This window comes from Erythrolamprus reginae, chromosome Z, assembly GCF_031021105.1.
Source record: "Erythrolamprus reginae isolate rEryReg1 chromosome Z, rEryReg1.hap1, whole genome shotgun sequence".
In the NCBI taxonomy this organism is placed as follows: domain Eukaryota; kingdom Metazoa; phylum Chordata; class Lepidosauria; order Squamata; family Dipsadidae; genus Erythrolamprus; species Erythrolamprus reginae.
In genome coordinates, this window is record NC_091963.1 from 142,186,605 (window position 1) to 142,198,047 (window position 11,443).

General features: G+C 36.7%; 1 protein-coding gene across 1 annotated transcript; it reads left to right on the forward strand.

Annotated features, from left to right (window-relative positions):
- Positions 1–234: 234 nt before the first annotated feature.
- On the forward strand, positions 235–9,372 carry LOC139153510 (vomeronasal type-2 receptor 26-like). The gene is made up of 6 exons (XM_070727530.1): positions 235–287; positions 922–1,213; positions 1,536–2,393; positions 3,186–3,413; positions 5,417–5,543; positions 8,477–9,372. The coding sequence occupies exons 2-6, from the start codon at positions 1,043–1,045 to the stop codon at positions 9,370–9,372; spliced, it is 2,280 nt and encodes a 759-aa protein (XP_070583631.1). The 5' UTR covers positions 235–287; positions 922–1,042.
- The last annotated feature ends 2,071 nt before the right edge of the window (positions 9,373–11,443 follow it).

Here is an 11,443-nt window from a genome sequence, read left to right on the forward strand (position 1 = left end):
TCGTCTTCAGTTGAATGGTAATGAAGAAGCTACTATTTGATATCTACAATGACTACCTATTACTATGATTTTGTTGTATTCAGAACATTAGTTTTACTTTTTTCCTCAACTATAATGAGCATTTCTCTTCCCTCCACCTGCAAGCTTAGCAGTCCTCTTCCAATTGTTCATAAATATTACCAGGCTGGTGATTTAATCATTGCTTCTATTATTTATCAGGTTTTATTTCTTACAAATGAGATAACCTTTGAAAACTTTCCTTCTTCTGAAGTCCTTGATCAGTACCTGTAAGTATCCGACTACTTCTACTCCTTCTCATACCACACTATCTCTTCCCCACATTGCAACCTAAAAGCTGCATTTTCTTTCACTTTTATGCTAGTCAGTCCTTTTGATCTGTTTCAGTGAGGATATTTAGTCCGTTTATAATTCTAGACCTTACAAAGACTTAATCCTTATATTGACCTAATACGTATATTGAAATTGAGATGAATATTATTAGTTTAACCATTAAATATATGAATGTCATACCATTCAATAAATTTCCTTCTTTTAACAAAGCAAGTTTCAACTCAGTTACTGATGACTGATCCACTAGTTCCTCTGGAAATTGATTATGGTTCCCTTAATCTGAACTTGCTCAATCTTATTGATACATTTTTAAAAGTGACATCTGCAGAACCGAACATATTATTACAAATGGGGTCTGACTACATGCTGCCTCAGCTCAATATTAGGAAACCAAAACTAATTCAGTGTTTCCTTGTTGGTACAATCTATTTGTTAGTGACCAAATTGCAGATGTCCAGAACAAAAAATAAGCACTAGTTTATATATGTATTATAATTTATATGTACATTAAAATAGCTGTCCAATTCTGGAACAGAAATATATTGACATAATTTCTAAATCCTGCTGAAGGTTCATCATTCACAATTACCAGCACACTTTGGCTCTGGCATTTGCTGTAAAGGAGATCAATGAACATTCTGGGATTTTACCCAATGTTAGCCTTGGTTTTCATATTGCTACTGACACTTCTATGGAAAGTACATCTTACCAATTAGCAATGGAATTTCTATCTAAAAAAAATAAATTTATACCCAACTACAAATGCAATGACCAAACCAACACAGTAGTTGTCATTGGAGGACCCCGTATTATCACTTGTGTCAACATGGCAATCACTCTGTGCAACTACAAATTTCCCCAGGTGAGACACAAAAATGGATCAATATGTGAAGTTCATTAGCTTTTATTACAGTCAAAAGTTTGGTAATTCAGATGGAATACTTGAGGCAAGGCCATGATTCCGTTATAAGACATGAAGACTATTTTGAAAGGACTGTCCCCTTTTGCTTCTCGAGGAAAATTGCAGATGTCATATAAAACTAATTTTTAGGCGTCCCATTTTGGTATCCCACTCAAACCAGACATTGGGTTAAATAAATACACATACTTTGCTGTTTATTTATTTTTTTAAAAAATTGGAAGAGATCCTTTATTCTTCTGTTCTTATGACTTTCCCCATTTAGATTTCATATGGATCACCTCCATTGATGAATACTGAAACAGCAATGTTTGTCAAATGGATGTTCCCAGATGAAACCATTCAATTTAAAGCAATGCTGCACTTATTGTTGCATTTTGGATGGATCTGGGTTGGATTAGTTTCTCTGTATGAGGAAGACAGAGACAGATTCATTCAAAAGAGACTTTCCATGTTTTCAGAGAGAGGAATCTGCTTTGACTTTATAGAATGTTCACCACAAATAATGTATGGTAGTGAAGCTTATAAAATGATGGAAAATGGAGAAAAACTATACAATGTTATTATGGAAAGTACGGTCACTGCAGTCATCTTGAGTATGGAAATTACAGGCATGCTGATTTTGAGACTAATAATCAATGTTTTCAATTATGATAATATTCCAAAGAAGAGAATGGCCAAAGTTTGGATCATGACAGCCCAGATGGAATTCACATCCATTCTGATGCAAAGACAGTTGTCCATTGATTTTCTCCATGGTGCTCTTTCCTTTGCAATTCATTCAAAGGAGCTGACCGGAATCCAACAATATATACAGAAGAGAAATCCAAACTTAGAAAAAGATGATGGATTTGTAAGAGGTTTCTGGAAAGATGCATTTGAATGCTCATTCTCCAGTGGTATTACAGATGAGAACACTGAAAGGATCTGCACTGGAGAAGAGAAGCTTCAGACTCTTCCTAATTCAGTCTTTGAAACTACTCTGAACGCACATAGTTACAGCATCTACAATGCAGTCTATGCTGTAGCATATGCTCTGAAGACCATACGCTCTTCCAAATTCAAAAGGGGACGAAAAATGGATGAGAGGAGATGGAAGCTCTTCCTTCAATCACCTTGGCAAGTAATGTTGTACAATGAAAACTTAGTGGGAAATTACGAATGATAGGAAATTGCATTTTTGTTTTGTTTTAACTATTATAAAGCTTTTTAGATAGTTTTGAAAGCTACACTTGATACTTTGATACAAAATAAAATAATAAATAAATATAAATCTAATGCTTAAATATAGAGATAGTTAGCAACATGTAACATACAGATTTTATTTTAATTCTAAAATGGTATGTGAAGGGTCTTTTTCAATCCACAATATTTAACAGAGTTTAAATGTAGAAACTTAAATAGTACTTTCTACTGAATAACATTATTATTCTTTACCAGCTGAATTTTGGAGTTACTAATATTCAAAAGTCTCAAAGGTGCTTTTTCAAAAGACAACTGAACTTTCTTTATTTTTCTGGAAGGTTTTTTGGTTCAAATCAAAACTGAAGAAGCTTCTTCGGTGAGAAGCAAAACATCTTCAAACAAAAAGAAAAAAAAGACCAGTTGTCTGTTGTAAAAAAGAAACACCTTAGGGACAACCAATACTTTGATAACTGAGAATCTCCTTAGACCTTAAGATTTGATGTTGATGATGATGATGATGAAGAAGATGAAGATGATAATAGAAGTCTTGTGAAAAAAGGAATAGTATCACTCCAAGTGATTAGCCAATTTGTCACTGAATCACATGAAGAAAAATGCATGTTTGTTTAAGCCAAATTCAAAGAAACAAATTGAAATTTTCACATCCGCTTTAAAGATTCCTGAAAAGTGTCCTGATATTATTTTTCTCTCTTTCTTCTTTTTCATTCAGCTCCACCATTTTTTGCAACAAGTCTCCTTTAATAACAGTGCTGGAGAACATGTTTCTTTTGGCTCCAATGGGGAGTTAGAAACTGGATTTGATATTTTCAATTGGGTCACATTTCCAAACATGTCCTTTCTGAAAGTCCAAATTGGAAAGATCGATCCTCTGGGTCCCCCAGACAAGCTACTCGCCATTTCTGACAAGGAAGCCATTTGGCCCCTCATATTTAATCAGGTGTATCTCATTTTCTCCATTTCATAGCCTAATAATTTTGGTTTGTTGAACTATCCATTTTACAGCACTTCTTATTTCTATCAAGCCTGTTCAAAGACCATCATATAGATATTTTATTTGATTTGACACCACCAACTAAATGGGACCTCAAATCTGCACACTGCTGGCTCACATTTAACCCTGTTGTTCTGTTCGAGTTTGTCCAACACAAAATCAAAGTTTGAAACCCTGTAAAAAAAATTCCCTGCATTTCTGAAACTTGAAATTTCATGACTTTTCATCATTTCAGGGGTTCTCTCTATGATAATTTTGGGGGGATTGGGGGGCTTAGTTTTTGCTGGGCAAAAAAAGTCACACTTGTACTGTTTACGAGTCTGTGTGACTCACACCAAAAATTCTTTATTTTAAGTGCTTATATTTGGTCAATTTGAAATTTTCTTTCCCTTGGAAATTATATTGAACATTTCTGCACACAATGAAATGAAAATTGAAATAAAAAAATAATGCTTATTGGTTTATTTTGTTCATAAAAGACTGCCCGCAACCTTTTTTGTGATTTTTTAAAAATTTATAGATAGTTTAGCCTGCAAACAACGTACAATTTCACTAAATTTGGTGTGGGACTACTAGTTTGAACATTCCTGATCATAAGAAAAATATAAATGAACGGAAAAAAATGATGCTTATTGGTTTTTTAAAATCAGAAATAAGCCCCCCCCCCTGGCTGCTTGCAACCATTTTCACTTTACATTTTTTCAGGCTTCAAATCCGAAATATTTTTAATATCTTAGGCATTGATTTACTTAATTTTACATTGCTGATCATCAAAAAATATTTTTGGATTGGGATGGGGCTAACTTTTTTTGGGGGGGGGGGATTTTTAATTGAATCTGTTTCTGGTCATATATGACCTGGACCAAAAATATTTTTTTTAGGTACTTAAATTTGGTCTTTTTAAAATCTTTTTTCACTGGGAAACTAGTTTGAACATTGATGCTTATATTTTTTTAAATCAAAAAGCCTACCCTCATTTTTGAGCATTTTGTGTCAGTTTATATTTTTTTAGGCTACAAATCTCTAAGTAATTGAACATTCCTGATCATAAGAAAAATAGAAATGAAGTGAAAAAAATGATGCTTATTTGTTTATTTTGCTCACAAAAGGGCCACCCCACTCGGCCTTGCTGTGTGCCATTAATTTAACTTTTTATATAGATTTGGCTAGAAATATTGGGAATATCCTTTTGAAAAGCTAGCACATGATAGCCAGACAAGTAATTTTATTAAAGAAATCGATTTTACTAAAAACAAGAATATAATTTTGAAATTAACAACATAATTTTTATATAAAATGAAATAATTGAACACAGTGATGGCCCTTTTATGAGCAAAATAAACAAATAAGCATATTTTATTTTCAGTTCAATTTTCATATCATTATGTTCAGAAATGTTCAAACTAGTAATTCCACACCAAATTGTAGGTTGTTTGCAGGCAAAACTATCTATAAATTGAAACAAAAATCACAGAAAGGGGGGGGGCACGGGCTTTTATGAGCAAAATAAACCAATAAGCATTATTTTTTTATTTCAATTTTTATTTCATTGTGTGCATATATGTTCAATCTAGTTTCCGAGGGAAAGAAGTTTTCAAATTGACCAAATATAAGCACTTAAAAGAATTTTCGGTGCGAATCATACAGACTTGTAAACAGTATAGTGGTTTTGAACAGAGCAGCAGGGTTAAAGATTTTCCCACATCAGCTTCTCATATATTGCCCCAAACGAATCTTTGGAATACAATTATGATTAGTCAAACGGTTAATGTAATAGGTATGAAATAAGCAGTTAAAGATACTGTAAAGAGTTTATATCAGGCAGAAAACTGCAAAATACAGCATAGATGCTTGGATTAAATAGGAAAAGTTTCTGTGTGTTCAGTTGATAAAAATAACAATCAGAAAAAATAAATTATGTTTATATATTTGTTTTGTTTATTGAACAGACATTGCCTCTTTCCATCTGTAACAAGGAATGTCCTCTTGGCCACAGCAAGATAAAACTGGAAGGGAAATTATCCTGTTGTTATGACTGCAAACCCTGTCCAGAAGGGAAAATAGCTGACCAATTGGGTAAGCAAATAAGTCCTAGAATTATGACTACAATTGATCTCAAAACATCTCTTGCTAAATTAGACATTTGTTAAGTGAATTTTCCCCTATTTCAAAACCTCTCATGCCAGAGTTGTGAATCGCTGCATTTGACAAGTTTGTAACAAGTTGTGAATCTGGATTGACTTTGCTTGTCAGGAAGCCTCACAAGGTGATTACATGACCCTGGGATTAGATTAGATTAGATTTATTAGATTTGTATGCCGCCCCTCTCCGGACACTCGGAGCGGCTCACAATAGCAAAACACAGTACAAATCCAATGATTTTTTGAAAACAGTTAATATATCCCAGACAAACCATACATAAAATGGAATGGCCCAGGGGAATCAATTTCCCCATGCCTGACGGAAAATGTGGGTTTTAAGGAGTTTGCGAAACGCAAAGAGGGTGGGGGCAGTCTTGATCTCTGGGGGGAGTTGATTCCAGAGGGTCAGGGCTACCACAGAGAAGGCTCTTCCCCTGGGTCCCGCCAGACAACATATTTTCGTCGATGTGACCTGGAGAATGCCAACTCTGTGGGACCTAATCAGTTGCTGGGATTCATGCGGAAGAAGGCGATCCCGGAGGTATCCTGGTCCGATGCCATGAAGGGCTTTATAGGTCCTAACCAACACTTTGAATTGTGACCAGAAACCGATCGGCAACCAATGCAGACTGGGGAGTGTTCGTTTGACATGGGCATATCTGGGAAAGCCCATGATTGCTCTCGCAGCTGCATTCTGCAGGATCTGAAGTTTTTGAACACTCTTCAAAAGTAGCCCCATATAGAGAGCATTACAGTAGATGAACTTTGAGGTAACTGTACTGTAACAATTTGAAAAAACTAAGTTAGTAACTATAAAAAAACTATAACTAGTTATTAACTATAAAAAAAGTTAGTTCCCAAGCATCTGAATTTTGACACCTCACTATGGGGAGGCTGTAATGGTCAGAAATGTGAAAAACAGTCATAAGTAACTTTTTTCATAGTACAGTGGTACCTCATGATATGAACCCCTCGCCTTACGAACAACCCGAGATACGAACCCGAGGTTCAGAAAATTTTTGCCTCTTCTTATGAACTTTTTTCTTCTTACGAACCTGCTGCCACAGCCGCTGAGAAGCCCCGCCACACGGCTGTTGCTTTTTGAAACAACCAGGGGGCTTCCCAGCGGGTTTTTTTTCATTGAACGGATTAATAGATTTTACATTGTTTCCTATGGGAAACAATCTTTCATCTTACGAACATTTCACCTTTCGAACCTCCCCCTGGAACCAATTAGGTTCATAAGACGAGGTATTACTGTTATTGTACTTTACAACAGTTAGTAAATGAACTGCCGTAAACTCCTCAAAACCCACCTTTGCCGTCAGGCATGGGGGAACTAAACATCTCCCCATGGGCACATTTAATTTATACATGGTATGCCTGTGTGTGTGTCTGTTAGTATATGGGGTTTTTTAAATCTTTATATATTTTAATTAATTGAATTATTTATGATTTGTTTCACACTTGTTGTAAGCCGCCCCGAGTCTTCGGAGAGGGGTGGCATACAAATCCAAATAATAAATAAATAAATATATTAAAATTATCAATGACACAAAAACCATAATTGGGGCCTGAGCTTTACAACATGTTGATACAGGTACCAATGAAACATTTGATTTTTCTTTCATAGTTTAGTGAGCTACCAAATGATAAAATCAATCACTTCCTTCTGAATTGGAGTATCAGAAGGTATCTCAGATTTCAATTATCTCTTGTTATGTTTCACTCAAAAATTAAAGACAGTATTTTTCCAGAAAGTAAAGGGAACTTTTCTTTGGTAGTTTTTTCAATGTTTTCTATTTGTTTTTACCTCCTATTCTACCCATAGTATTCATTGATAGATTGTGGAAGGCCATATAAGTTGATTATATGAGATAAGTCAATCAATGTTTAGAAACACAAATAATAATTTAAAAAAGTTCTCTTATAAAAGGGTAGGAATAATTCAGAAGGAAATGTATTGGAAAAGGCTGGACACTACAGACCTGATACAAATCTCAACAAACAGATGACAACATTTAACACAAAAGATATGGAGCAAGCCCACCTATTTAGCAAGACAGATACAATTGAAGAAAGATGATATCATCTATACGTTGCCCCAGTGACATCCAGGGATTTAATGGAGATAACCAGAACCTATAATTTCATAGAGTAAAGAACTAGAAAAGAAGTAAAGAATCACATAATTCCTAAGCGGTCAGTAAGAAGCGTGCAAAAATGTACCTCTTTTGCACTCCTTGTCCCTTGTGCTAAAGTTTCTCTCGTACTAGCGGCATTTATGTAAACATCATTATATTTATTTATTTTATTTTATTTATTTGATTTTTATGCCGCCCTTCTCCTTAGACTCAGGGTGGCTTAAAACATTTTAGCAATAGCACTTTTTTTAACAAAGCTAGGCTATTGCCCCCACAATCCGTGTCCTCATTTTACCCACCTCGGAAGGATGGAAGGCTGAGTCAACCTTGAGCCGGTGATGAGATTTGAACCGCTGACCTTCAGATCTACAAGTCAGCTTCAGTGGCCTGCAGTACAGCACTCTACCTATATCTTTGTATACTACGAATATGTACTTGAAAAAATAAATGAATAAAATAATAAAGTAATAGCTCATGCAGAAGGAACAGAAATAGGTGAGTTAAGTGCATGTCCATGGCATTGCAGACCAAGTTATGCTTTTTAAATGGAGAGCTATGGTGGTGCAGTGGTTAGATACTTGAGCTTTTTGAAATGGTCTTCAAAGGCAGCATCATATAAAGGTCATTCTAATTAAGTCAACAGAATACTGTAAAATCAGGGCAAATGAAAATGAAATGAAGATGCTTCATATCAATAATATTTCTATGAATGTTTTTTTTTCAGACTTAGATGACTGTTTCTCTTGTCCAGAGGATCAATATCCAAACAAAGATAAAGATAGTTGCCTTCCAAAAAGGATAACTTACTTAACTTATCAAGAACCTTTGGGGATTTCTTTGGCAGTGATTACAGTCAACTTTTCTGCCATCTCAGCTATGGTGCTCAGGATATTCATGAAATATCAGGACACACCTATCGTGAAAGCCAATAATAGGAACCTCACTTACAGCCTTCTTATTGCTCTCCTGCTCTCTTTCCTTTGCAGTTTACTCTTCATTGGGCAACCTGACCAAGTCAAATGTCTCTTGCGACAAACTGCTTTTGGTGTCATCTTCTCGGTAGCTCTTTCTTGTATATTGGGGAAAACAATCATAGTGGTCCTTGCTTTCATGGCCACCAAGCCTGGCTCCAATATGAGAAAATGGGTGGGAAAAGGGCTGGCTGTCTCTATTGTCCTATCTTGCTCCCTGACACAATTCTGCTTTTGTGTGGTATGGCTTATAATTTCTCCTCCTTTCCCAGATTCTGACATGCACTCTGTGGCTGAAGAAATTGTTCTACAATGTAATGAAGGTTCCACAACAATGTTTTATGTTGTCCTTGGCTTTTTGGGGTTCTTGACTGCTGTCAGTTTCACTGTGGCCTTCCTAGCTAGGAATTTGCCTGACACATTTAATGAGGCCAAATTTATCACCTTCAGCATGTTGGTCTTTTGCAGTGTCTGGGTGTCATTTGTTCCCACCTATTTGAGTACCAAGGGAAAATACATGGTTGCTGTAGAGATTTTCTCCATCTTGGCTTCAGCAGCAGGATTACTGCTCTGTATATTTTCCCCCAAATGCTATATCATTCTTCTGAGACCCAATCTGAATAAGAAGGAACAACTAATGAAAAAATGAAATAGATGACCATACCATTTGAATGTAAACTGATTGGTTGCTTTTAACATCTGCTTTCTCCCTTCCATTGACATCAACAGGACATATAATTAATAATAATTAATAATATTTTATTAGACTTGTATGCCGCCCCCTCCAATAGTTCTCCAAAGTTCATTCAGAACCTAGAACCTAGAAAATTTACCTTAATCTGTTTTTTGAAATGTTAAATAATGATTTAAAATCCTAATCAGCATAGTATACAATATCTAATAAAGAAGAAGATATTCTCTTGATCGCTGTGATATAAAAAATGTTGAGATTCCTAAAAGAAATACAGAGAAAAGTCATAAAAATGCTTAGCGAGTTTAATTTGAAACCTAATCTGGATAAGAAGGAGCAACTAATAAAAAAATGAAACTGTTTTTAAAACCACACCCATAATGATTATAACAATAATTAAGTTTTGTACCTCATGATTTTTGATAAATGTATCTTTTATGTACACTGAGAGCATATGCACCAATGACAAATTCCTTGTGTATCCAATCACACTTGGCAATAAAGAATTCTATTCTATTCTCCCCTTTGAATGTATTCTAATTAGTTGCAACTGGTACTGAAACTAAAACAAGAATGATTGCTGAGACAGGGTATGTCTAATTTAATGGGGGGGGGGAAGACGAAGGGTGACATAGTAGCAATTTTTCAATATCCCAAAGAAGAGGAGGTCAACTATTTCCCCAAGGATTTGAAGGCAGGATGAATAATAATGGATGCAAACTAATCAAGGACAGAAACAACCTTGAACAAAGAAGAAATTTCCTACCATTTAGCGCAGCTCTGCAGATTGCATCAGGGAACTGGAGAGGAAGAAGAGAATTGCCTTCATGCATTGGGTTTTTGGCATCAGTACTGGCAGGAACTGCTTGCCTCCTGAAATGTGATGCACTTTTTTGGCCTGTGCATGCCCTATTTTTGGAAGTGGGAAGGAAAGAGTTTTTCAGTGGCAGCACTGCAAAGCTTTCTCCAATTCCAAAAATGGGATGTGCAGCTCATGCTGTCACCTTAAAACGCTTTTCTCCCCGATTCCAAAAATGCAATGCATGTGGAGGCCAAAACAGAGCATTGTTGTTTAGGTGGCCGGCAATTCCAGCCAGCATTGCTAACTTAAAATACTTTCCTCCCTGATTCCAAAAACAGGGGTTGTGGCTAGAAACCCCCCCCCCCCCAAAAAAAAGTATTTCCTACCCAGTTCCCTGATTCGCATTGCAGATTCACATGACCTCCTCCTCATTCTCCATAGACCCACTTTCCTCCTGGCCAGATCTTTTCCTGCCACAGGAGCAGAAGCTGATTGTCCTCCGCCTAGAGAAGGAGCAGGCAGACCAGTGAGCTGCCTTGCCTTATGCCTCTTCTGCAGTGCCTGCTTCATCAGCTGAGTCCCAATCTTCATGCTTCCTAGGGCCACTTTGGGAATCATACTCCAACTGAGGTTGCAAAGGCACAGGGGGCTGCTGGGAAGTCCAGTAGTGTACTTATGAGATGGCAGTGTCCAGGAGGACTGAGGTGCTGCATCTCTATTGGGCCTTGCTGTGAAAAAGTGAGGTTTTCAACATCTACAGCTACAGGTAGAAAGATGGGAACATTTCAGGAATTGAGCCTCAGGTGCGAAATCTGCCCCATGAAAATCATGCCCCAACCCACCCACTCCAGTTAAATTCATGCAGGGTGATAGGGCTTGTTTTAAATGGATAAAAAAATATGTGCTGCTCGTTATCAAAATCCAGGTGGAAGTGAGGATCCCTGCCACCTGAAACTGCCTGAGGTACACAGACTATGATGGTCTGTGGCAATCCCTATAGTCTGGAACAGCTGATTGAGGGTATTCCAGGAGGCTGATCTGCCCACCAATCAGCTGCTCCTGCTGAACCAGGCTGCAATAATGTGCTGAAGCTGACCAGGTCATCTGCTGTTTGCTGCAAGGAAGTTAGCCAGATGAATACCGACAGATGCTGGTAGGCAGAGACATAATTTTCCCCCCTTGTTTTCCTCCCCCCAAATTAAACTGCATCTTATAGTCCAGTATATC